At 41.1% G+C, this 27,031-nt stretch overlaps 1 protein-coding gene and 1 long non-coding RNA gene across 11 annotated transcripts in view; both read left to right on the plus strand.

The window, feature by feature from the left end:
• The window catches only part of LOC147352222 (uncharacterized), a 30,650-nt gene extending 15,382 nt beyond the window's left edge, over positions 1 to 15,268 (plus strand). The window contains exons 2-4 of the long non-coding RNA XR_015148026.1: positions 155 to 240; positions 10,474 to 10,521; positions 14,989 to 15,268. This is a non-coding gene — a long non-coding RNA (uncharacterized LOC147352222). The remainder of the gene's footprint in view (positions 1 to 154; positions 241 to 10,473; positions 10,522 to 14,988) is intronic.
• A 3,356-nt stretch (positions 15,269 to 18,624) lies between these two features.
• The window catches only part of RABEP1 (rabaptin, RAB GTPase binding effector protein 1), a 99,501-nt gene continuing 91,094 nt past the window's right edge, over positions 18,625 to 27,031 (plus strand). For 9 of the 10 annotated variants that reach the window (XM_086359482.1, XM_086359487.1, XM_086359484.1 and 6 more), the window contains exon 1: positions 18,625 to 18,864. In XM_086359482.1, coding sequence (XP_086215608.1) covers positions 18,831 to 18,864 — 34 coding nt within the window. In that variant the 5' untranslated portion in view covers positions 18,625 to 18,830. Of the gene's footprint in view, positions 18,865 to 20,919; positions 21,009 to 27,031 lie in introns of all 10 variants that reach the window. The other variant, XM_086359485.1, reaches the window with a different exon arrangement.

The following is a 27,031-nucleotide window of genomic DNA, read 5'->3' on the forward strand; positions in this document are numbered from 1 at the left end:
AGCGTTAACTGTGCGGTGACATTATTGATGGCACTGGGAACTGGAGGCTACCAGTGGTATGGTTGCCACCGCCGATGCCAGAAGCTGGGTGTGGCTGTCACCCCCCTCTACCACTGTCAGTGATGATGCTCCACCATCTCTATTTATTCTTTAGCTCCTGATTTGATATTCTGGACAGTGCACTGGATTGGCTGTACCTAGATCACGTGCTCAGGCCCATCCTCAAAGGAGACTAAGAAAGTAAGTATCTGGAAAGTTTCAGCTTCTATGCTGGGAGGAGGGCTGTATCATTCACCAAGACTGTTAAGGTGGGGAGAGGGCTTCCAAATGTAGGAATGGGGTTCTGATATAGGAAAGGGGCTCAGATTCTTAGAAGCCATTTATTTATCTGTTTTTAACAATAAAATTATTTATTTATTTGTGACTGAGCTGGGTCTTTGTTGCTGCCCACAGGCTTTCTCTAGTTGCGGCAAGTGGAGGCTACTCTCTAGTTTTGGTGCATGGGCTTCTTGTTGCAATGGCTTCTTTTGTTGCAGAGCACAGGCTTAGTTGCCCCGTGGCATGTGGAATCTTCCTGGATCAGGGACTGAACCCATGTCCCCTGAACTGGCAGGCAGATTTTTTACCATTGGGCCACCAAGGAAGTCCCCGAGCAGTCATTTAAAAATATAAACTCATCATAACTGGATAACTTCAGCTCTACTCTTTGCACGTCGTGAGAACATCATCTTCTTATACTGATTGAACTCACTTTTGATGTGTGACCATGGGCGAGTTTGCAATACTGCCACACTATTCTGCTTCAATTTCCTAGCACCTTCATTTTTCTGCTTTCGATACACTATCTCATGTTTCTCTCAAATCTGTAGCATCTCCTCCTCAGCCTAACTGTGTCTCTTTTTAGTGATCCCTTGGGAAGACAGACACATTAGAGGAGCTCTATCCGGCTTCCTTGTTAGCTCAGTTGGTAAAGAATCTGCCTGCAATGCAGGAAACCCTGGTTTGATTCCTGGGTCAGAAGATCCGCTGGAGAAGGGATAGGCTACCCAGTCCAGTATTCTTGGGCTTCCCTGGTGGCTCAGCTGGTAAAGAATCTGCCTGCAATGTGGGAGACCTGGGTTCGATCCCTGGGTTGGGAAGATCCACTGGAGAAGGAAAAGGCCTCCAGTATTCTGGCCTGGAGAATTCCATGAACTGTACAGTCCATGGGATCGCAAAGAGTCGGACACAACTCAGCACCTTTCACTTTCACTTTCACTATCTCTTCCCACCAACCCAACCCATCCTCCTTGTCCTCTGGATCCTACCCTCTCTCACCTACTCAGCTCCTTCCCTCCTGCACCCCTTTTCAGTTTAGAAGATCATCCCTACTGGCATGGAAACATGTGTTCACATCCCCTATCTTCAAAATCATGCTTTCTAAACAAAACCAAAACCTGCTCCAAGCACACGTCCCCAACAAACCTCAGCATCAGAATTGTCTATCTTTGTTCTCATTCTTCCTCAAATCCAATTTTTCCACAAACAACTTCAGTCAGGCTCTTGTCCTCACTATTTTATTAATATCAAGGTCACCAATGACCTACTTCTTGGGTCAAAGCCCATGTTTGTTTGTGGATTTTTCTGTTGTCCTCTTATTGAACTTCAAAGCGCATGTGATAGTGTTGAACACTGTCTTTTTTGAAATGCTTTCTTCTTGAGCTTCCAGGACTTCACACTGGTTTTTCCCCTCTTTCTCAACTTTGTTTGCCCAGAATTCCTCTCCTTAGGAGTCGCCTATCCTCCATCTAATTCTTTCCCTCAGTGATTTTTCCAGCCTCTTTACCTTTTTTTTTAAAGCTCAAGAATATTTATAGGAATTCAAACATATATAGCATCCAACAAGATAAACTTAATAATGTCCAATAAAAAAATTATCAACATGCAAATAGGCAAGATATTATGATCTATAAAAAGTAGAGAAAAAATTAGTATTATGTAGCTTGGAGAAGGCAATGGCACCCCACTCTAGTACTCTTGCCTGGAAAATCCCATGGACAGAGGAGCCTGGTGGGCTTCAGTCCATGGGGTCGCACAGAGTCGGACACGACTGAAGCAACTTAGCAGCAGAAGCAGCAGCAGCAGCTATATTCCCTAAGTTTAAGAAGCTGGAGTAAATGTTGCACATTTTAAATAAAGACCAAAGATGTTTAAAAAGACCCAACTGGACATAAATGGATGAAAACTGCAGCATGAAATGACACTAATGAGATGAAGCCTTTCAGTTTTTGCCTGAACCTATTTTTTTATTCCTCCATGAATTTTATCATTTTCCACTTAAATTGTTATTTTGAAAAATTTCAAGCTTAATTAAAAGTTGGAAGAATAGTAACTCTGAACTCTTCCATGAAGTCTATCAGTTGCTAACATTTCACTAACATCTGTGTGTGAACTCTGTCTTCCTCTCACCTTCCTTTCTCCCTCTGTCCCACTCACTTAATTTTTTGCTGAACCATTTACAAGCAAGTTTCAATCAAAGTAATACTTCTCCCTTAAATATTTTTGCATGTATATACCCCAAGATTGGAATAAAGATCTTCCTAAGTAGCTATAGTACTATTATGACATCTAAAACAAAGAATAAATTAATGTCACCTAATATGCTGTGCATATTTAAATTTCTCCAAATTTCTAATATATGACTTCTATAGATATTTTTTTCTTTAAATCCAAGATCCAATCAAAATGTATCTGTTACATGTGGTCATTAATATCTCTAGTCTCTTTTAGTATAGAACAGATGACCCCTTCCCCTGCCATCCCCCTCCTTCCCACCAATGATGATTTTTGGAAGAGCTGTCTCTTATAGAATGCATTCTAGATCGATATTTCTCAACTAGGGTGATGTTTTTTTTTTACCTCCAGGGTAAATTTGGCAATGTTTGAAGCCATTTTTGGTTGTCACAACTTGAAAGGTGTGTCTTAATCCCTTTGGACTGCTATAACAAAATAACATAGCCTGGGTCATTTGTAAACAATAGAACTTTATTTTTCACAGTTCTAGAGGCTGGGAATTTCATGATCGAGACGCCAGAAGATTCAGTGTCTGGTGAAGGCCCACTTCCTGGTTCATGGACTTTTTTGCTATGATCTCAAATGGTGAAAGGAGGGAGGGAGCTTTCTTGGGCCTCTTTTGTTGTTTTTGGTGTTCAGTTGCTAAGCTGTGTTCGACTCTTTGCAACCCCATGGATTGCAACGTGCCAGGCTGCCCTGTCCTTCATTATCTCCTAGAGTTTGCTCAAAACTATATCCTTTGAGTCGGTGATGCTATCTAACCATTTCATCCTCTACAGCCCCCTTTTCCTTTTGCCTTCACTCTTTCCTAGAGTGTGTGCGTGTCTACAAAGTCGCGTCAGTCATGTCTGACTCTTTGCAACCCTATGGGCTCCTCTGACCATGGAATTCTTCAGGCAAGAATACTGGAGTGGGTTGCCATGCCCTCCTCCAAGGATCTTCATGACACAGGGATCAAACCCACATCTCCTGTTCTCCTGGATTGGCAGGTGAATTCTTTACCACTGAGCCACCAGGGGAAGGCCTCTTTCCAAGCATTAGGATCTTTTCCAATGAGTTGGCTCTTCACATCAAGTGGCCAAAGGATTGGAGCTTCAGCTTCAGCAGCAGTCCTTCCAAAGAATATTCAAGGTTGATTTCCTGTAGGATTGATTGGTTTAATCTCCTTGCATTCCAAGGACTCTCAAGAGTCTTTTCAGTGCCACAATTTGAAAGCATCAATTCTTTGATGCTCAGCCTTCTTTATGGTCCAACTCTCACATCCGTACATGGCTAATGGAAAAACCATAGCTTTAATAAGGATATTATTCCCATTCATGAGCCTCTGCTCTCATGATCTAATCACCTTCCAGTGGTCCCACCTGCTAATACTATCACCTTGGGGATTAAGATATTAACATATGAACTTTGGAGGGACACAAACATTCAATCTATAGCAAGGTGCTACTGGAATGTAGTGGGTAGAGACCAGGGATGTGTCTAAACATTCTTCAGTGCACACAGCAGTACCCACAATAAAGAATTAACCAGCCAAATTATCAGTGGTGTTAAGGTTGAGAAACTCTACGCTAGAGTTATCTGATTGCTTACTTATGATTAGATTCAGATTTGACATTTTTTTTGGTGAGAAACCTAAACAGTTGCTCTTGGGGCTTTATAGTAAATCTCATCAGGAGGCTCCTCCTGTCACAGCATCTCTCTTGGTGTTCCCTAAGTCTGATCACTTGGTTAGAGTGGAGACTGTTGGGTCTCTCCACTGAAAAACTACACTTCCTGCTTTGTAGTTAGTGAGTAATCTCTGAGGTGATGCTTGGAGGTCTTGTGAATATTCTATTGCCTCCAAATATTTTATCCAATAATTTACCATCTATTGATAATCATTGCCAGAACCAATTAGTACACCAGGGGTTGCAGAATGGTTGTTTTCTTCTAGTCTGTTTTTCCTTCTGTCATTATTAGCTGGGTTTCTTCTGTAAAGAAGAGCTCTTTGTTTCTACTTTTCTTTTTCACTTTACTGTAGATTAACAGAAATGTTAATTTAACATATTATAAACCATTATCATTGTTACACATTTTGATGCTCAAATTGCCACTAATTTGGCCAATGGGAGTCAAGTCAAGCTGTCTCCTGTGTCCTTTTGACATTCCCATGGATGGAGGAGCCTGGCAGGCTACAGTCCATGGGGTCGCAAAGAGTCGGACACGACTGAGTGACTTCACTCACTCACTTAGTCTTTGAGCTTTCTTTAATCTTTTTTAAAAAGATGTTTTATTATTTTTATTTTTCATGGTTATTGACTACATTTCCGCCCACTGTACATTTCATACCCGTCACCCATTTACTTTGCAACTGGAAGTTTGTACCTCTTAATCTTTCTCATCTATTTCTTTCCTTCCCTCACCCTTTCTTCAGCCTTTTTGGTCTTCTTTGCTTTCTGGCTCAAAATACATCCCAGGCTCATATTCTACTTTCCCTGCCCTGGAATCATTCATTTCTCCAATTTCTCCAAATGTTCCTCCCCCCCCACCCCACCCCCCGCCACCCCCCTGTTCCTGCCGCTTAGTTCCAGTGATTGAACCCATGCTCCCTGCAGTGGAAAGATGGAGTCTTATCCACTGGACTGCCAGGGAATTCCCGAGGGGGATAGTGTTTAGAAACCAAGAACTGGATGTTAGATATGTTCATTGCTATGAGAGTATCATTGCTTCTAAGATCTTTCAGTTGACTGAGAAAAAATCATGAACTCTTTAAAAAACATATACATTTAAAAATTCTAATATTAATTCAAATTCAACAAATACTACTAGATTTTTGTCCTTCTATATTTGTATATTATTTCTCACATGGTCAGAACCCTGGTTCTCAATAAAATCAATATATTTGTGCATTTGCTCTGTCCTGTAACATATCCAAATAGTTTGAGGACTTCTCTTAATAGTGATTTTTGTTAGTCTGTGGTTTATCATTTCCTTTTGTGAAAAAATGAATACATACAGAAACACTTTCAGAATAGCAAAATAAAGGTCTCTGAAAATCTAGTTTTCCATAAAAGCAACAAAAATGCAGGCAAAAAAGGTCAAAGCCAACTTTTTCAGAACTCTGGAAATTAACCACAGGCTTGCTAAAAGTCAAGAAGGATTTATTCAAGAAAAACTGCTAAAACTCAGTAAGGACAAAAAACTTTCTGACATTTTAATTTACTCTATTCTCCTTCCCTTCTCCTTAGCTTTGTGGTAGACATGAAGCTAGCAGCTATGAAAACAAGCAGCCTAGAAGGCCCTGGAGGGGATGGAGTAGGTTTGAATCTCCCTGCAAAATCCCCAGCTCAGAGAACTGCCACTATTTGGTCTGTCTGGTAGCTCTCTAAGAATCTCCACTCTTAGGGCTTGTTTTCATTAGAACTGACTCAGAGCTCACTCATTGCAAACAGCCCTATCCCCAGGGGAAAGTCAGTTGTAATTGTTTAATGTCACTGCTGCCAGAAGTGGTAATACCAGTTGGGACTAACAAGAGGCTGACCAAAAACTTGAAAAGGAAATCTGGGGAATGAGATGCCCATAAAGGATTTTGATCACATCTGACTTATTCTTAGAACCTTAGAAGGACATATGCTTGTGTAGGGCTGTGCATATGTCTAAGAAAGATCTGAGAGGTCTCAATCTCTCACTTCTGGCCAGCCCTGAGGCTTTGCACAAGCAGGAAGTTAAGGATAAGGCAGAGTTATAAACTGCCTACTGGAGCATTGAAGTCATGACCGAATACACACAAAGAGCCCCTCGGCAATGGCTGGGAATCTTTGTCTAATTATTAGCTGATTGTTAAAATAATTGAGTAGAGACTTCAGTGACTGTGTAGACCCAAAATGCAGACTTCATAGAATTAGCCCAGGAGAATCATTAAACACACTAACCAAAACAGTGTCAACAACAAACTGGAACAACAACAAATCCTGGGAAACTGGGAGTATGATTTCCAGAGCCACCACATTATATTTTCAGGAAAAAAATTATGATTCATAATGAGGCATCATTCATGTCTGGACATAAAAGAATGGCCTGTATATAGGGGGAAAAAGGATCAGTCAACAGGAGCCGTCCCTATGGAAGTCCAGACATTAGACTTATTAGATAAAGACTTTCCAAATAACTATAGGAAACTATATCTGGGACTTCCCTGGTGGTCAGGTGGTCAGGTGGTTAAGACTCCATGCTCCCAATGCAGGGGACATTGGTTTGATCCCTGGTTAGGGAACTAAGATCCCATATACTGCATGGTTCAGCCAAAAAAAAAAAGGGAAACCATACCTAAAACACTAAAGGATGAGAACAATGCTGTACCAAACAGAGACTATCAATAAAGAAATGGAAATTATAAAAAGGGACTAAGTAAAAATTTAGGAGTCGAAAGTATAATATCTGAAATGAAAAATTCACTAGAGGGGCTAAACAGAAGATTTGAACTGGAAGGAAGAAACAGCACACTTGAAAATAGGTCATTTGAGATCATACAGTCTGAGAAACAAAAAGAATTTCTTTTGAATGAAGAAAAATGAACAGAGTCTCCCTTCTCCAGGGGATCTTCCCAGCCCAGGTATCGAACCTGGGTCTCCCATTGCAGGTGGATTCTTTATCAGCTGAGCCACCAGGGAAGCCCAAGAGACCTGTGGGACACACCTTGTTAAGCATACTAACATATGAATAATGGGAGTCCCAGAAGGAGAAGGAGATGAGAGAGAAAAAGAATATTTAAAGAAATAATAGCAGAAAGCTTCCTTAATTTGATGAAAAACATTAATTTGCACATTCAGGAAGCTCAGCTAATTCCGTATGAAAAGCTCAAGTGATACATACTTAGCTCCATCAGTGTCAAACTGTTGAAGACAAAAATCAAACAGCAAATCTTGAAAACAGCAAGTGAAAAGTGACTCATCACATAACATAAAATAATAACATTAACAGTTGGCTTCTCATCAGAAACCATAGAGACCTAAAGGCAGAGGGATGACATATTTAAAGTGCTGAAGGAAAAAGGTTGTCAACAAGCATTTCCATATCCAGCAAAATTATCCTTCAGAAATGAAGGAGAAATTAAGACATTCCCATATAAACAAAGACCAACAGAGTTCATTGCTGGCAGACTTGTTCTACAAACAATACTAAAGGGAGTCTTCAGGCTGAAAGACTCAAAGTCACACAGAGAAATAAAGAATAGCAATAAACATATGAAAAGATGTTCAACATTATTAGCTTTCAGGGAAATGTACTCCAAACCTGAATGATATATCATTTCATACTTGCTAGGATAGCTAAAATTAAAAAAAAAAAACACAAAACACCAGCAAGTGTTGGCAATGATGTAGGGAATTTGGAGCCTTCATTGCTGACAGAACTATTAAATGGTGTGGCCATTTTGGAAAACAGTTTGGTAGTTCCTCAAAATTCTAGAGATAGAGTGACCATATGAGCCATCAGCTCACAGTTGGATAGACAAATGAAATGAAAACATGGGCCACACAACTTATATATGTATATTACAGAAGTGTTGTATGGAAATATCCCTCAGCTGATGAATGGGTAAACAAAATGTAGTATATACATACAGTGCAGTATTATTTGGCCACAAAAAGAAACCAAATATTGATACATGCTATAATATGGATGAATCTTGAAAATGTTATGCTTAGTGAACAAAGCTAGAAACAAAAGATAGCATGCTGTATGATTACTTTTATATCAAATGTCCATAAGTCCATATTCATGGAAAATAGATGAATGGCTATCCATAACTTCAGGAAAAGGTCAGTTTTTATTCCAATCCCAAAGAAAGGCAATGCCAAAGAATGCTCAAACTACCACACAATTGCACTCATCTCACACGCTAGTAAAGAAATGCTCAAAATTCTCCAAGCCAGGCTTCAACAGTACGTAAACCAGGAACTTCCAGATGTTCAAGCTGGTTTTAGAAAAGGCAGAGGAACCAGAGATCAAATTGCCAACATCCTCTGGATCATAGAAAAAGCAAGAGAGTTCCAGAAAAACATCTATTTCTGCTTTATTGACTATGCCAATGCCTTTGACTGTGTGGATCACAATAAACTGTGGAAAATTCTGAAAGAGATGGGAATACCAGACCACCTGACCTGCCTCTTGAGAAACCTGTATGCAGGTCAGGAAGCAACAGTTAGAACTGGACATGGAACAACAGACTGGTTCCAAATAGGAAAAGGAGTACGTCAAGGCTGTATATTGTCACCCTGCTTATTTAACTTACATGCAGAGTACATCATGAGAAACGCTGAACTGGAAGAAGCACAAGCTGGAATCAAGATTGCCAGGAGAAATATCAATAACCTCAGATATGCAGATGACACCACCCTTATGGCAGAAAGTGAAGAGGAACTAAAGAGCCTATTAATGAAAGTGAAAGAGGAGAGTGAAAAAGTTGGCTTAAAGCTCAACATTCAGAAAACTAAGATCACGGCATCTGGTCTCATCACTTCATGGCAAATAGATGGGGAAACAGTGGCTGGACTCCAAAATCACTGCAGATGGTGACTGCAAGCCATGAAATTAAAAGACACTTACTCCTTGGAAGGAAAGTTATGACCAACCTAGACAGCATATTAAAAAGCAGAAACATTACTTTGTCAACAAAGGTCCGTCTAGTCAAGCCTATGGTTTTTTCCAGTGGTCATGCATGGATGTCAGAGTTGGACTATAAAGAAAGCCGAACGCCAAAGAATTGATGCTTTTGAAGTGTGGGGTTGGAGAAGACTCTTGAGAGTCCCTTGGACTGCAAGGAGATCCAACCAGTCCTTCCTAAAGGAGATCAGTCCTGGGTGTTCATTGGTAGGACTGATTTTGAAGCTGAAACTCCAATACTTTGGCCGCCTGATGTGAAGAGCTGACTCATTTGAAAAGACCCTGATGCTGGGAAAGATTGAGGGCAGGAGGAGAGGGGGACGACAGAGGATGAGATGGTTGGATGGCATCACCGACTCAATGGACATGGGTTTGGGTGGACTCCGGGAGTTGGTGATGGACAGGGAGGCCTGGCGTGCTGCGGTTCATGGGGTCACAAAGAGTCGGACACGACTGAGCGACTGAACTGAACTGAACTGAACTGCAGGAAAAGGGGGATAGGGAGTGACTACAATGAGTAAAGGGTTTCTTTTGGTGTTAATAAAAATGTTCTAAAATTGATTGTGGTCATGACTGCATATCTTCATGAACATACTAAAAATCATGAAATGTATACCTTAGAAGGGTGAATTTTACATTATATGAATTCTATCTCAATAGAGCTGTACTAAAAATTAAGAAATATAGACAGTATAGGCTTATTTCCCTACTTTTTTCTTAACAAAATGTAGCATACTATATATACTTAAAAAATTTTTTTTTGAATTGGAGGATGATTGATTTATAATGTTGTGCTCGTTTCTGCCATACAACAATGTGAGTCAGCCATAAGTATACATATATCCCCCTCTCTCTTGAGCCTCCTTCCCACCACATAACATACAATATATACTTTTGATCCATTTAACAATATAGGCATTCTTTTCATACTAGTACTTAGAAATATTCATTCTCTTTTTAAAGACTATTTTTAATATATACTTTTATTTACTTATTTTATTTGGATGTGCTGGGTCTTAGTTGTGACATATGGGCTCTGGTTTTCTGACCAGAGATCAAACCCAGACCCCCTACAATGGTATTGCAGTCTTACCCACTGAACCACCAGGGAAGTCCTATTTCATTCTCTTTTATGGCTATGTAGTACTCAGTTGTATAGCTGCACTATCTTTAATTCAGCAAGTTTCCTATGTAGCATTTGGTTTGTTTTTAATGTTTTGATATTAAAATAATGTCACAATTAATAACTTTGTGCATTTGTTGTTTTATTTTTTGCAGATGTATCCCCAGGGTAACTTCTTTTAAAAGAGATTACTGAATCAAGAGGTAAATGCCTGTGAACACAAAGTTTTGTTAAATATTATCAAATTTTCCCTCCATAGAATTTGTTCCATTTTGTTCTTTAAACAGCAATGTAAGACAATGTATTTGCCTCACACAGCTTCACTAAAAGGGTAGGTTGTCAATCGCTTGAATTTTTGTCAGTCAATGATAAACAGTATCTCTGTGGTTGCATTCTGAATTCTACTTTGAGTGAAGTTGATATGTGTAAAGAACTTAGTCTTTTTTAATGAACCGCCATGTCCTTTTGCCCATTTTTTCTATCAGGCTTTTGGTCTTGTTTTTCTAGATTTTTACAGAGTTCTTTATATATCTTAGCTACTGACTATAAATATCATGTAAACTGGTGATTCTTAAACCATATGTCCATGCCTGCGCTCCAAATTTGTATATCTAACCATCTACTTTTTTTCCCCCTCAACTATCTACTTGACACTTGCACTCAGAAACCCAAGAAACATCTTACATGTACTATGGCAAAAACAGAACCTTATATTACCCCCCTCAGCAAATCCTCTCCTCAATAAATAAATAACTCAACCCCCAATACCCATTTTTCTGTATCTCTGATATAATTCTGGACCAAGCCCCCATCATTTGTCTTTCTGAACATGGTAGCACTTCCTAACTGTCCTCCCTACTTCCATCTTTATCTCTCTCCTCCCTCATAATCCACATTCCCAAGTAGTGGCCAGGATGATCTCTTTTGAAAGTGTAAATTAGAGCTTCCCTAGTGGCTCAGTGGTAAAGAATCTGCCTGCCAATGTAGGAGACACAGGTTTGATCCCTGATTCAGGAAGATCCCACATGCCTCGGAGCAATTAAGCCCGTGTGCCATAGCTACCGAGCCTGTGCTCTAGAGCCTGGGAGCCACAAGTGCTGAGCTGACACGTTGCAGCTTCTGAAGCCCCACACCACAGAGCCTGTGCTCAGCAACAAGAGAAGCCACTGAAATGAGAAGCCCGCACACTGCAACAAAGAGTAACCCTAACTCATGCCACTAGAGAAAAGCCCTCGCAGAAATGAAGATCCAGCACAGCCATAAATAAATAAATAATTTTTAAAAAAAGTGTAAGTCAAATCCTGTAGCTTTTCTCTTTAAAACTTTCCAGTGGCTCCCATAATGGAAGGAATGTGTGTGTGCTCAGTCACTCAGTCATGTCCGACTCTTTGTGGCCCCGTGGCCTGTAGCCCATCAGGATCCTCTGCCCATGGAATTTTCCAGGCAAGAATATTGGAGTGGTTTGCATTTCCTACTCCAGGAGATCTTCCTGACCCAGGAATTAACCCCAAGTCTCTTGCATCTCCTGCATTGGCAGGCAGATTCTTTACCACTGTGTCATGTGGGAAGCCCCAGTAGAAGGAATAAAATAGAATAAAATTTAATCGTTCTTGTGGCTTCAGTTTCTGACAGGATTTGACCTTCTTACCTCTCTAGGAGTCTCCCACCCCTCTGGCCTTCATTCGCCCTGCTCCACTCATTGTGGCTTTCTTTTATCTCTTGAACATTTCAAGTTAGTTTTATTTGTAAAACTTTTATACATTTCTCCTTTTTTTGCATGAATATTCTTCCCTTTCACGTCTTCCTATGGCTGCCTCCATCTTTCCATTCAGGTCTCCACCAAAATAGCCTCACGCTCTATTCCTCTAGTTAGTTCTATTCGAAGCTTCTTCCCAAACCAGTTGGTGCTATGGATATTTCAGTTACATAAGCAACCAAATTCCATCTTTTTAAAAACCTATTTGAGGTTTCTTTTTCCCCCTCTTGCAACAAAAAATGTCTAGTATATTTAATATTAATATATTTATATTAATATAATATATTAATTATAAATATTAATATATTTATAGAAACTTATCAACAATTAAAGTAGGGAAAGAATGATTTGAGGACAGTTGCCTATTTATCTGAAAAAATTAAGTTAGATCCCCTACTTTACATGTGTGTGCATGCTAAGTCACTCAGTTGTGTCAGACTCTCTGTGATCCTATGGACCATAGCCTGCCAGGCTCCTCTGTCCATGGGATTCTCCAGGCAAGAATACTGGAGTGGGTTGCCATGTACTTTTCCACCCCTGCCTCATTCCATATGAAAAATAATTCCAAGTAGATTAAAAATCCAAACATGAAAAACTAAAATTATAATATTGGGGAAATACTGGGAAAACTATTGAGAATACATGTATGAATTTGGAAGTGAGAAAAGCCTTCTTGGACAAGATGAAAAATCCAGGAGCTATGAAAAGATATAAAAGCTGACAATTAAAATGTAAAACTTCTGTGATTTCTCTGGTGATCCAGTGACTGAGACTCTGCGCTCCTAATTCAGGGGGGCCCAGGTTTGACCCCTGGTCAGGGAACTAGATCATACATGCTGCAACTTAAAAAAAAAAGGATCCTACATGTTGTGATAAAGATCGAAGATCCAGAGTGTCACAGCTAAGAACTCGCACAGCCAAATAAATAAATATTTTTAAAAATAAAAAATGTAAAACTTCTGTAAGTAAATAACACTATTAGTGTTATTAAAATGAAAAGACAAATAACAAACTAGAAGAAAATACACTATATATAAGATACCAACAGTTACTATCCAGAATACCTAGGAACACCTACAAATCAATAATAAAAGACAAATAGCTTCATTTATATAAAGTTCATTGTATGAACTTTATATAACTTTATATAAATTTATTTTTATCTGCTGTATGCAAACAGCAGATAAAAATAAACATGAAAAGGTTTCTACTCTCACTGATATTCAGGGAAATGCTTATTGTCCACCAGATTTTTTTGTCCATCAGATTAGCAGACATAAAGAAGACTGACAAAAGCCAATATTGGTAAGGAGGTACAGAAACAAATACGTGCATGCTGCTGCTGCTGCTAAGTCGCTTCAGTCGTGTCCGACTCTGTGCGACCCCATAGACGGCAGCCCACCAGGCTTTGCCGTCCTTGGGATTCTCCAGGCAAGAACACTGGAGTGGGTTGCCATTTCCTTCTCCAATGCATGAAAGTGAAAAGTGAAAGCGAAGTCACTCAGTCGCGTCCGACCCTCAGCGACCCCACTGTTGTTATATTATTGATGTGATACTTTTTGTTAACATTCATTAAATGAAAAAGTGTTCATGATTTTTGATCTAGTAATTCTAAGGGGGTAGATAAATCTTCTGAAAAATCACTCATATAAGTGCCTAGATAGGTATGCATGTTCCTTGCAGCGTTGCTTGTAAGTAATGAAAAAGTGTCAGTAACCTAACCATTTACCAAGATGGAAAACTACAAGAGAGTTAAAAAGAATGAAGTAAAGCCATAGGCATTGACCATACCGTTGAGGAAAAACACAAGTTCAGAGTAAATGTACAATATGATCTTATCTATGTGAGGAAGATAAAACAGAGGCACGTGTTTCAGCATGTTCATAGATGCATAAAAAAGTGTCTGAAAGGATTCATACAAAGCTGGTAACAACAGTAGTTTGCCCTGGAGAGAGGTATGGGATTGTGTGTGTATTGGGGGGAGGAGAGGTTGAGGAAGTATTTTTGCTTTCTCTATATATTTAAAAAATTAAAACTAGAATTTTAGCCAAATAATCTGAAAAAATAAACAAGTAATTAAAAGAAGTGTAACTTGGGCTTCCCTGGTGGCTCAGTGGTAAAGAATCCACCTGTCAATGCAAGAGACATGGGTTTGATCCCTGATTCAGGAAGATACCATGTGCCTCGGAGCAAATAAGGCCATCCATCACAACTATTTCTAGAGCCCAGGAGCTGCAACTACTGGACTCATGGGTTTCAGTTACTGAAGCCCGCACACCTAGAGCTCGTGCACCGCAGCTAGAGACTAGCTCCCGTTCACTGCAACTAGAGAAGCCTGCACAGCAAGGAAGACCCAGCACAGTCAAAAATAAGTAAATAAATAAAATTATTTTAAAAAGAAGGGTAACTTTCGGAGATACCATTTAAACTTCTAAACACGAATTCAGTTGATAATGGCACTGAAGTGTTGGGGTATTTGCTGATACCTGATAGACATGGTTAGTCAGCACTGACAGCAAAAAGCATATACTCTGGGGTGAGACAGATTTGGATTTGAATTCTAGTTCTTCCGTTTACTGTGTGACATGGACAAGTCATTTAACCTCTCTGAGTTCTGGGATAATAGAATCTACTCCTAAGAGCTGTTACCAGGTAATATCTCTAGCATATAGTAGCAGGTGCTCAGCTAAGTGGTGTTATTATTAATAATGGTTAGAATTATGGTTTGTAATCCAATGAGAAGTGAGAAGCAGGTGAAAGGTGATCAAATAGCATTGATGTGGATGGTTTACAGAAAACTTACAAGGGGAAAGCATACATGTGAAACACTTCCATCCTGCACAGAAGTTGCCTTTATTGAAGATGAGAGAAGTATGGTGTCATAAGCCTACTCTTTGGTTCCTTCCTGCCCTAGAGAATCTGGATCCTAGAGAGAGAGAACCCCAACACTTCTGAGTACTGTCAGCTGGTTGCCAAGTTGGGACACCTCGTCTCAGAGCCGTACCTGTACTTGCAGAAACCGTACTTGCAGAAACCGGAGGACTCTGACATGGAAAATTCGGAGAATTTTGACATGGAAAATTCGGAGAATTTTGACATGGGATTTATCCAGCAAAGTTTGGTTTATCTGCTTTGTGTCTACTGTATACCTTCTGGAATGCTGTGAGAAGTAAAGTAATACATGAGAAACTGCATGTATGCTCAGTTGCATCCGACTCTTTGTGACCCCATGGACTGTCCCCCCTTCAGGGGGATTTTTCAGGCAAGAATGCTGGAATGGGTTGCCATTTCCTTCTCCAGAGGATCTTCTGATCCAGGGCTCAAACCTGCATCTCCTGCATTGGGAGGTGAATTCTTTACCACTGAGCAACCAGGGAAACCTAGAAAACTTTTAAATGCAGCAAACTTATTGCCTTTAGTATTGCAGAACCTTGAGGCTGAAAAGGACTGTAAAGATGGTCTAGTCTAATCCCACCAATGTAGTAGGAATCCTCCTGTAATCATCTCTGACCAGCTGCTAGACAGCTCTACTTGCACACTTACAATGACAGGGACTCCTTCCCTGAAAAGTAGCCCCTTCTCTCTCTAGTTAGCTCTGAGAAAAAGTTCTTCAGGTTGGGTTGAAGCCTGTCTTGCTGCAGTTTCTGGGCATGCAGCATGCTTGTACACATTGACTTCCACAATTTGAAGACAGCCTTCACAGCTCAAGTCACTGCCCACCTCTCCCCCACTAGAGTACTTTTGCCTGCTATTTCCATCAGGAAATAATTTTCAGATTCTTCATTCCCTGGGACTCCACCCACTCCAGCTGGTTAGTGTCCCCTTGCAAACAATGGTGTGCAGAACAAACATAGTCAGCACTGCTGATGTGACCTAATCAGGGCAAAGTGCAGAACAGGCATCACCTCCTGTGATTTACACACTGTGACTCTATTTTTTTTTTTTTTCCCAATTGTGAATTCTACCAAGAGTCTCTGTGACTCTGTTCATGAAGCACAGAATCAATACTTTCTAGCAGTTGCATCAAGTTGGCTCATTTTAAGCTTGTATTTGGCAAATACTCCTAAGTCTTTCTCATCTGAACATCACCTTCCCAGATTTATAATTAGTTTAGGTGAACCCAGTTTAAGGAATATCACATTGCCAGCACCGTAGAAGGTGGGCTTTTAGACACCATCCTTCATCCCGTGTCCTTCCCTTCCTGGTTCAGGAAACACTGTCATGACTTCTGTGAAAGTCCTTCTCTTCCCATCTTTACAGTTTACCAACTTTGTATGGATGAGGTTTAGTTTTGCCTGTTTTGAAATTTTATATAAATGGACTCACTCTGTATGTATTATTCTACAACTTCTTTCAGAATTATGTTTGTGCAATTCATCTATATTGACTATGTAGCTGTTGTTTGTTCATTATTATTGTTGTAGAGTATTCCATCTTATGAATATTTTAAAATAGCTATTCTGTTGATGAATTCTTGGGCTTTTATTTATTTTATTATAAGCTATGTCACCTTAGATATTCTGTATCTACTCTGGCACATGTGCAATGTAATTGATAAGTAATTATTACATGTGTTTAAATCTTATCTCCCAATTTCTTTCAAAATATAAGAATCATGTCTTTACAAGTTAACAAAGGCTTTGAGCATACACTAGTTTTCTTTAAAATGTATGCCTGGGGGTGGAATTGCTGGGTGTTAGGATTTACCTAAAAATATGAAAATGTACATAACCCATGCATGCTCCTAATGTGATTTCCAAATTGCTTTTTCAACCACCTCCTTTGTGTGGGGTGCTCTATGTGTTTAGATCAGCAGTCTAATCCTTTTTCAGCGACCTTGACCTTGGGGGCCTGGCTTCAAGGCCCAGATTATCAATGGCAATAAACATACCTCTTACTCACTAGAAGAGTTCCTTCTGTAGAGGGTATCAGCATCTGCTATCTTTATGGTCCCTGCCTTGAATTAGTCATCACCAGAGAGAAGCTGCACTGGGCTGTCTTATCCTGGACAAAGGTCTTCATGTCCAGCATGGATCTGCAGGAGAGTCATTTAACGGGGGATTGGGGAAGCCACTCTGCTTGCTCTCTCAAAGGCATACCAGTCATTCGAAGATACTAACTGCTCAAAAGACTCAAGTCTGTATATAGGCCCTTCTCTAATGTTAGCAGAATTTGGGGCAAAAGTACAAACTGATGCAACATGTCTACCTAAATTATTTAAAATTATAAATCACTCCAACTGTTCACATGCTCTATTCTATTTCGACAAATATACATCTTTAATGCCATGGAAGACCAGGTTCAAATTTAGGATCCACGGACTCCTCAGATTTATGTGCTTAACTGAGGTGGTGGTGGGAGCACTTGCCACGGCCCACCTGCCCTCTTTTTCCATCTCTGTCCTGCACTAGGCATCTGTGTACTGCTGCTGCTGCTAAGTCTTGCGTCAGTCATGTCCGACTCTGTGCGACCCCATAGATGGCAGCCCACCAGGCTCCTCTGTCCCTGGGATTCTCCAGGCAAGAACACTGGAGTGGGTTGCCATTTCCTTTTCCAATGCATGAAAGTGAAAAGTGAAAGTGAAGTCGCTCAGTCCTGTCCGACTCTTAGCAACCCCATGGACTGTAGCCCACCAGGCACCTCCGTCCATGTCCATGGGATTTTCCAGGTATTGCCTTCTCCAGGCATCTGTGTACACAGAAGCTCAAATGTCTGAGTGACATGCCCCTCCCCCAAGCACAGCTGCCCCTTAGCCACTTCTAGGGGTCCCCAGACTCTACCTTAGAGAACATGGCCTGGAGAAGAGCCCCAGTCATTTGGGGAGGGAATTCAGGGGTCACAAGTTCCAAGAACTTGGTCCTGAAAGAGAAGCACAGACGCCAGGTGGGCATGGTCCCTGGACATTATGTAAGGAATGCGCTCAGAGCTAGGGCAGAGGTGCACCTCTAATGTGTGTACCTATGCCCAGGTGTAAGGGCGATATTGTCTGCCTACCATCTTCTCCCTCTCCCCTCGTGGGTGCAAGAACTGTGTCTGGCTGTATCCCCATCACCTCTCATGATGCGTGGCACTGAAAAGTCATAGCGCACATAGGTGCATGATGGAAAGTACCTAAGAAACAGTTCCGCACACTTCATTTAAACTTTTAGTAGCCATTATACAGGCAAAGGCTGTGAGGTTTAAAGAGGTTAAGTGACTCGCCCAAGGTCACACAGCTAGAAGAGGTAGAGGCTGGATTTCCACTAATTTCATGATCTAGCCTCCTCTCTTGCCCTTCTTTTTGTATTTATTTTTTCCTCGCCTCTATTCTGGGGCGGATGGCTGGGAGCTTCCCCTGAACAAGGCCTGGCCTTTCCCGCCGCAGCTCTCCTCCCGTTCCCCCTCCCCCTCCTCATCTATTCAGCCGCCTCCTCCCCCACCACGCCCCCCGCCCTTCCTCCAGCCTCCGCCTCGCGCTGCGTGCCCCTCCCTTCGCGAAGCCCCTCCCCTCCCCTCAGGGCGACGTCACGTGCCGCCCCATCCCCCCGCGCCTGCGCACTGCTTATTTCCCGCTGTCAGGATGAGGAGGCGGAGGTCGGCGCTCGGGTCCGTCTCTGCCCGCGGCTGTGGCGGCGCCGGCGGCTTCAGCCTTAGCGGTTCCTCCCTGGGCGGCGGCGGCGGCGGCTCGGTCGACGCCTCCTCCGCCAGCTGAGCCCGTGGGAGCCCGGGACGCCGCTTCCCCGCCCATCCCTGCTCTCCGAGGCCGGCCGCCCGGCCATGGCGCAGCCGGGCCCGGCTCCTCAGCCTGACGGTGAGGCGCCCACCATGGCAGGCGCGGCGGGCGCGGCCTGCCCGGCGCCGGCGTCGCGAGGGGACCTGCGGGTGGCGGGAAGGGCGCGCATAGGCCCCGGAGGTGACCCCGCCGGGCGGAGGCGGGAGCGCGCGGGGTCCGGCGCTGGCTGCACGCGAGGGCGGTGCGAGGGCCCGGACGGCCGTCTCTGGCAAGGGGGCGGGAGGTGCCGGCGTTGTGGCCGTGGCTGGGGTGGGGGCGGAGTGAGGAGGGTGCGGGTGAGCTGGGGAGCGTTGAGAGGGAGCTGCTCTGGGTAGCGGTGGGACCGGCACGTGGGTTCTGCCCGTGAGGAGGATGGAAATCAGGAACATGTGCTATATTCGTTAAAAGAAAAAGAAATTGCTTAGGTAGTGGTGATGTGCCCTCCCCACGCCCCGCCTCCGTCCATGTCACTGAACGCTTTGAGCTCAGTTTTGTGGCATGAAACTTAACTGGCTCGGATCAGAAACTGGTTTTAGTAGGGTTCCTTGAGAGGCGTCTTGGCTTAATGGTTAAGTGCTGGGGCCTGGGCGTCTAAAGCACCTGGAGCCTTCACCAACAAGCACTATGCAGTTTTCTTAGCCTCTTTGAACTTGAGTGTTCTCATGAGAAGAGATTCATTCGTGCCTTTATTTTTTGTCTATAAGGGAGGTAACGTGACTTTACATAAAGTGATTAGTATTAAGGCGGTATTTGGGAATGCTGAAGTCGAGGCAAAAACGTGTCTTTTATAGCACTTCCATCCATGGAAGGAGAAAGAGCCCTATCCTAAATAGTCCCAGGTGGTTGTCAGGCCTTCCCGACCTCTGGGAAGTTGGCTAAGCCCTGCTTCAGAGAGTGACCACATGGTTCCAGGTGTTACTGTTTTGTGCCTGGTCCTTGGCAAGGTACTGTTGTATCTGGGAGTGAGAGTTCTTTCAGGTGTATTTCTATAATCAGCGTGTGTGCTTAGCACCTTTAAGTGTGAGTGGAATGTTGGGATTTGGCAACTGGCACATAGTTGGTGCTTAAAAACTTGCCTTTGCCTAGGGTTGTCTCTTAAGATAATATTTCACGGAAACCTGATTCTTTGATCGCCTTTGAGGAACGTGAAACAATGTTACCAGATTTTAATGCTAACTTCTTTCTTGGAGTGTACTCTAAAGCCTGTTTGCCTCTAGGTTTAGGTTTTAGCTGCCTGAGGAGAGATGTCTAGCACCCACACACCTGGAGTTGCCTGAAACTCTGGATGCTGTTTCTGTTTCAGTAGATGGGAGGCATTCTCTGGTGGACTGTTGGAGGAAACGAGTTTTCAGGCTACCTTTTAATCCTCACCTTTTGCATGTGGTGTCAGGGAAGAAAACGTTGCGCTTCTACAAACACCTCTTTGTTATTGCAGACAGAGGCAGAGTCGAGGGAGCCCCACTGGCTTCTGGTTCTGATCTGGAGTGGTAGGTATGCTTAGCTGGCGGCTGCCTTCTCTTGAGTTGCATGGAAACAAACGTCTAGGGCGGCTCAGGTGACATGACAGTCCGGAATCAAAATTCCCTCCCTCTTTCTAGATGTGAAATGGTCTTCCTTGTAAATAGGGAGAAGTGACTAAGCACTTGAAAGAGGCTAGGAAAAATTAGCTTCAAGAAATCATGATTTATTCCCTGTTTTTTCCCTGTTTATTCCCTGTTTTTCAAATCCTGTGACTATGGGATGAGATTTAGTTTGCATGGATTGCAGTCTTTTCAATTAGTATAGTAAATGAGCAGCCACAGCTACTGTTAACAAAAGGAGAGAGAATTCGGTGTATTTGAGTGATTTGTGTCTGTGTCTTCTTAGAAATTCATCTTGGGGGATTTAATTTTTCTCTTTTGCTGAACTTAATATAGACCACTACTTAACACTTTAGTTTTAAGCACACTTGAATTTCCTAGCCCTGCTGTTATTAAAACATTGAAGAATTCTTTTGCGTTAAACTGACAGTAAAAGGTAACTTTTGCTTTTTGACTTTAATCTAGCTTTTATTCCTTTTTATTTTTTTCTTTGACCGCGCTGCACGGCTCATAGGATCTTAGTTCCCTGGCCAGGGATTGAACCCAGGCCCTCGGCAGTGAGAGCACAGAGTCCTAACCACTGGACTGCCAGGGAATTCTCAGGTATCCCATTTTAGAAGCAGTTTTAATTTACGTTGATGTTGTTTTCTTTTCTTTCTTTGACATATCTTTTATTTTTCATGGAGATATTGTAGGTTAAAAAAAGAACTGATTTGTGTGTAAAATCTATAGGTTAAAGTGTAATAATTTTCTTGTTTGGTCGCTAAGTCATGTCCAACTCTTGTAACCGCTTGGACTGCATCATGCCAGGCTCCTCTGTCCTCCAGTATCTCCCAGAATTTGCTTAAGTTCATGTCCATTGAGTCAGTGAGGCTATCTAACTATCTCATCCTCTGTTGTCCCCTTCTCCTTCTACCCTCAATCTTTCCCGACATCAGAGTCTTTTCCAGTGAGTCGGCTCTTTGAATGCTGTGGCCAAAGTATTGGAGTTTCAGCATCAGTCCTGCCAGTGAATATTCATGGTTGATTTCCTTTAGGTTTGACTGATTTGATTTCCTTGCAGTCCAAGTCCTTATTTTGTAAGTTTTTTAAAAACTGTTTTTTGGATTGTGCACCTTAGTTTACTCATTTAGAGCGAAGGTAACTTTAATAGTCAAATTTCAGCTGATTATTTTATCTTGAGAATTCAGAGTATATATAATGTAAACTATTTCAAACTGTAATATTTTAAAATCTAAGTTAAACTCTTAGAAGCATTTGCTCTGATTTTACTTCATTTCTTATTTAAAAGCACTATATTCTAAATTCCTTCCATTAAAAAAGGATGGCTATTAAGTATGCCTTCTCTCATCTCTGAGAGGAAACCAGTACTTGACTGGTTTCTGTAAATTTGACTGGTTTCTATAAACTTCTGTACTTGACTTTTTTCTATAAATTTCATAGACTTTTCCCCCTGAAATGGACATGATTTACATACATAGGTGTGCAACTTGTCTATTTCACTTGTAAATGATAACTATACTTATATACTTGTAAATGGTTATGTGCCTATAAATGCGCTATAGACACTGCATGCATTATCTCAGGGAATCTTGAGGTTAGTGAAGTGGATACTATTATAATATTGTTCCTGTTTTATTGATGAGGAAACTGAAGCACAGAGAAGTTAAAAAGTGCCTAGAATTGCCTAGCTAGGAAGTGAGGGGAGCCAGGATTCAAATCCAGGTTATCTGATGCCAGAGCCCCCTGATCTGTTTACTAGATCGTGGGCTACTTTCCAGTTGATTGCTACAGATGTGCCTCATTCTTTTTAAAGAATGTTGTCATATAACATGTACCAAATAAACATGATTTATTTGCCTCTATCTTTATTGGTAGATAAGTAGATTGCTTTCAATTTTTCCATTTTATAAGTAGTTCTGGTCTAGATATTTTTGGACATACTTTTCAGGTACTTCTGTAAGACTACTGAATTAAAGGGCATGAGCTCTGAGTGATTTAAATTTTAATAGCTATTGCTAGCTTACTCTCAAAAAGTATCAGTTTACATACCTGCCAATAATATATGAGAAGGTAGATTTCCCCTACACTCTTATAAACCCTGGATAATGTCAGTTGTTTTAAAATTGTATCTTCTGATAGACCCCCCCCAAAAATCTACAGTTAATAAATGTTTGTGTGCCTAGTCTAGGCAGAGCTCTAGGAAATAAAATGATGAAAAAAACCCAGTCCTTGTTCCTAAGTAGTGAAGCAGAAGGCTGTTAGTTAATCCCACAGACAAGTGTAAAACTGTTAACAAATGTGAGTGTGTACTACTTGCCAGGCGCAATTCTAGATATTTGGAATATATCAGTGGACCACACAGATAATAAAAAGCCCTGCCCTGGCATGGGAGAAACAGATATTAAACAACAAACATCAGCAAATCATATGGATTGTTAGGTGATAAGTGCTATGGAAAAAGAAAAAAAATGAAGCAGAGTAAAAGGAGGCGGGGTAGGCTGGTTTTAAATAGAGTGGTCAGAGTAAGCTTGTTGAGAATGTGACATTTGACCAAAGACTTGAAGATGATAGAAGAGCTAATATGTGGATATCTGAAGGAAGAGTATTCCAGACAGAGGGGTCAATTTTTGCAAATGCCTTAGTGAAGGAATGTGTCTGTTACGTTTGAGGGATGGCATGAAGGTCAGTGTGGCTAGAATGAAATTATTGGGTGGGTGGTAGGATGTGGGAGAGGAAGGGAGAAGTGAGCAGTAAAATAAGAGGTGAAAGGTCACAGGTATTATAGGGCCCTAGAGCATTTTGTAAAGATTGACTTTCACTGTGGGGAATCATTGACAGTGTTTTGAGCTGAGGAATGGTGTGATCTGACTTACATTTAAGAAAAAAAACAACCCCAAACCCAATCACTCTGGTTGCTAGATTGGCAACAGAGTTAAGGCAGGCAAGGGAGGTGTAATTAGTACTATAGATCATCTGAAATTTATTTATTTTTAAACTTAACAGATAAAGTTTAATATAAAGAATTATTAACTAAATAGATATTCCTTCTCCAGGAAATCTTCCTAGTCCAAGAATCGAACTGGGGTCTCCTGCATTGCAGGCGGATTCTTTACCATTTAAGCCCACATAAGAGATTACTTAAGGGAAAAAGAAAAGCCTGAAGAATACAGGAATAGTAGAGATAGCGATCAGCTGTGGTCTCTAGGGCTAAGGGAGAGCACCCAAGGAAGAAACACATCTTCAAGAGGCTGCTCCCAGAGATCCAGACTTGGTTGGAGTAGGTGCACCTGTGGTCCTCTGAAGGGCAGAGCTCCCTGGAAAGCTGCTTTCTGGCCTGCTGGGGGAACCTGCCTGAATCTGGAATTCATATTTGATGTGACATAGGGCTCTAACTTAATTTTTCTTCCAAGGTGTTGGTGATGGACAGTGAGGCCTGGTGCATTGCAGTCCATAGGGTCGCAAAGTCGGATAGGACTGAGCGACTGAACTGAAGGTGTTAAATCTAGTTGTTTTAACACCATTTTATTCAATAATACATATATTTGGTTTATTATTACTTGATAAAGCTGCCAACCACTAAACTTGATCTGAAACACAAAATCCCTGAGGTTAACCTCTCACAGTCTTAACTACTTCAGAGTGCCTACATGCAGTAGCCTGGGGTTGTGTAATAATCCTTTAATTGTATGTCTTACCTGATTACGCAGTGGATGGAATTGCCTTTGAATCTTAAGGACTCTGATTTTGGTTTTTATTTAGTGAAATTTGATGTGTTGTTCTTGTATAGTCATTAAATTGGGTTTAGTCTTCATAGGAGTATTTTGTAAACAATTGTTCTCTTTTGTGTAGTATTCTGCATAGTTCCGATTTCAGGAATTTTATGATATAGTGGAGGAATGAACCTTAGGAACAGTAATGTGAAATGAGGAGGTGCCTAGTGTTAGTACATTGTTCTTCTCTGGAACACAAGGGAAACAACTACAAGTAAAAGAACAGGGAAGGCTGTGTTGGAAGGTGACTTTGTTCAGTTTTTCTCATTAGAGACTAATGGACGAGTCAAAATCAATCTTATTTTCTTTTCCACACAAAAAAGGTCTAGATATTTAAAGAGCTTGCTTCCATCTTGGCAGTTCCTCATATGAGGGTTCTGTACCCTCTCCATTCTTCGTCATTTCCTCTGCTTGGCTAGCCAGATGTTCCAGTACCATGTAGCTAGTTAGTGCTCTTCCTAAAATGGTGTCCCTAAAATTTCAGAATATTCCAGACATGGAGTCCATGTGACTTACGCATTGAACATCTAAGATACTCTTTTGATTAAAACTCTCAACTCTGTTTAATGTGTGGTAACATTCCCTCAAATTTGTTTTGTTTCTCTGTATCATATTAGTTCATAATAAAATAAAAGCTGTGGTTTATTGAACTGTTACATGCCTTGCTCTGTGCTGTGTGTTTTTTAAATGACTACTTTTTCAATATTCACTATAGACCAGATACCATGCTAGACACTGGGGATACAGATATTGTTACAGGTTTTAATAAATCAGTAGACACTATTTTTTAGAGTAGTTTTAGTTTCACAGCAAAACTGAATGGAAAGTACAAATTGAACAGAAAGTACAAGGAGCCAGAAGTTTCCTTGTACCCCCTCCCCATTTCCCCACCATCAGCATTCCACAGCATTCCACCAGTGTAGGAAGTTTGTAAGTAATCGATGAACCTGCACGTCATTATCAGCCCAAGTCCATTTACATTATTCACTCTTAGTGTTGTACATTCTGTGGGTTTGTTTCCCTGCCTAGGAAATCCCCTGTGTTCTACCTACTCATCTGTCTTTTCCCCTAGATCCTTGGCAAACACTGATCTTTTTACTGTTTCCATGGTTTCTGCCTTTTCTAGAATGTTATATAGTTGGAATCATACAGTTATGTGGCCTTTTCAGATTGCTTCTTTCATTTAGTAATACAAATTTAAGGTTTCCTCATGTCTTTTTGTGGTTTGGTAGCCCATTTCTTTTTTTTTTTTTTAAGGACTGATTAATATTCCATTTTCTGGATGTACCAGTTATTGAAGGACGTCACGATTGCTTCCAAGTTTTGACAGTTACCAATAAAACTTCTGTAAAGCAGGTTTTTGTGTGGATGTAAGTTTTCCACTCATTTGGCTAAATATTAAGGAGTGTGATTGCAGGATCATATGGGAAGAGTATGTTGAAGTGGGTGTACCATTTTGCATTCCCACCAGCCATAAATGAGAATTCTTGTTCCACTTTTTCCAGCATTTGTTCAGCAAGTGTCTGTGTTTTGGATTTTAGCCATTCTAGTAGATGTGTGGTGGTATCTTTAATTGTTTTAATTTGCAGTTACTGAAAAACACATGATGTTGAACTTACTACTGTTTGTATATCTTCTTTCGTGAGGTGTCTGTTCAGAATTTTTGCATAACTTTTAATGAGATTGTTAATTTTCTTATTGTTTAGCTTTAAGAGGGCTTTGTATATTTTGGATCACAGGACTTTATCAGATATGTCTTTTGCAAGTATTTTCTCCAGATCTGTGGCTTGTCTTATTCCCTTGGCAACGTCTTTCACAAGCAGAAGTTTTAAATTTAATGAAACCCAACTTATAATTATTTCTTTCATGGATCGTACATTTGGTGCTATATCTAAAAAGTCATTGTCGTCTAGATTTTCCCCTATGTTTTGCTCCAGGAGTTTTATAGTTTTGCATTTTACATTTAGGTCTGTGACTCACTTTGACTTATTTTTTGTGAAGGCTGTAAGGTCTATATCTAAATCCTTTTTTCTTTATTTTTGCATGTGGATATTCAGTTGTTCCAGCACCATCATTTGTTGAAAAGGCTGTTGTTTCTTCATTGAATTGCCTTTTCTTTGTCACAGATCAGTCATCTATATTTGTGAGAATCTATCTACTTCTAGGCTCACTGTTTCTGTTCCATTTATGTATTTGCTTGTTCTTTCATGTTGTTCAGTCACTCAGTTGTGTCCAACTCTTTGAGACCCCATGGACTGTAGCATGCCAGGCTTCCCTGACCTTCATCATCTCACAGAGTTTGCTCAAACTCATATCCATTGAGTCGGTGATGCCATCCAACCATCTATCTCATCCTCATCATCATCTTCTCCTGCTTTCTATCTTTCCCAGCATCAGGGTTTTTTCAATGGAGTCAGTTCTTCGCATCAGGTGGCCAGAGTATTGGAACTTGAGCTTCAGCAGCAGTCCTTCCAATGAATATTCAGGGTTGATATCCTTTAGGATTGACTGGTTGGATCTTCTTGCTGTCCAAGGTACTTTCAAAGGTCTTTTCCCTCACCGTAGTTCGAAAGCGTCAGTTTTTTGGTGTTCAGCCTTTTTTATTGTCCAGCTCTCACATCTGAACATGACTACTGGAAAAACCATAGCTTTGACTATACACACCTTTGTAGGCAAAGTAATGTCTCTGTTTTTTAATACACTGTCTAGGTTTGTTACAGCTTTTCTTCCAAGGAGCAAGTGTCTTTTAATTTCATGGCTACGGTCACTGTCCACAGTGATTTTGGAACTTATAGTCTGTCACTGTTTCCATTGTTAACCCATGTTTTTCATGAAGTGATGGGACCAGATGCC

The sequence above is a fragment of the Bos grunniens genome, chromosome 19 (assembly GCF_055505025.1).
Source record: "Bos grunniens cultivar Pamir isolate PY7600 chromosome 19, Bosgru_T2T1.0, whole genome shotgun sequence".
NCBI lineage: Eukaryota > Metazoa > Chordata > Mammalia > Artiodactyla > Bovidae > Bos > Bos grunniens.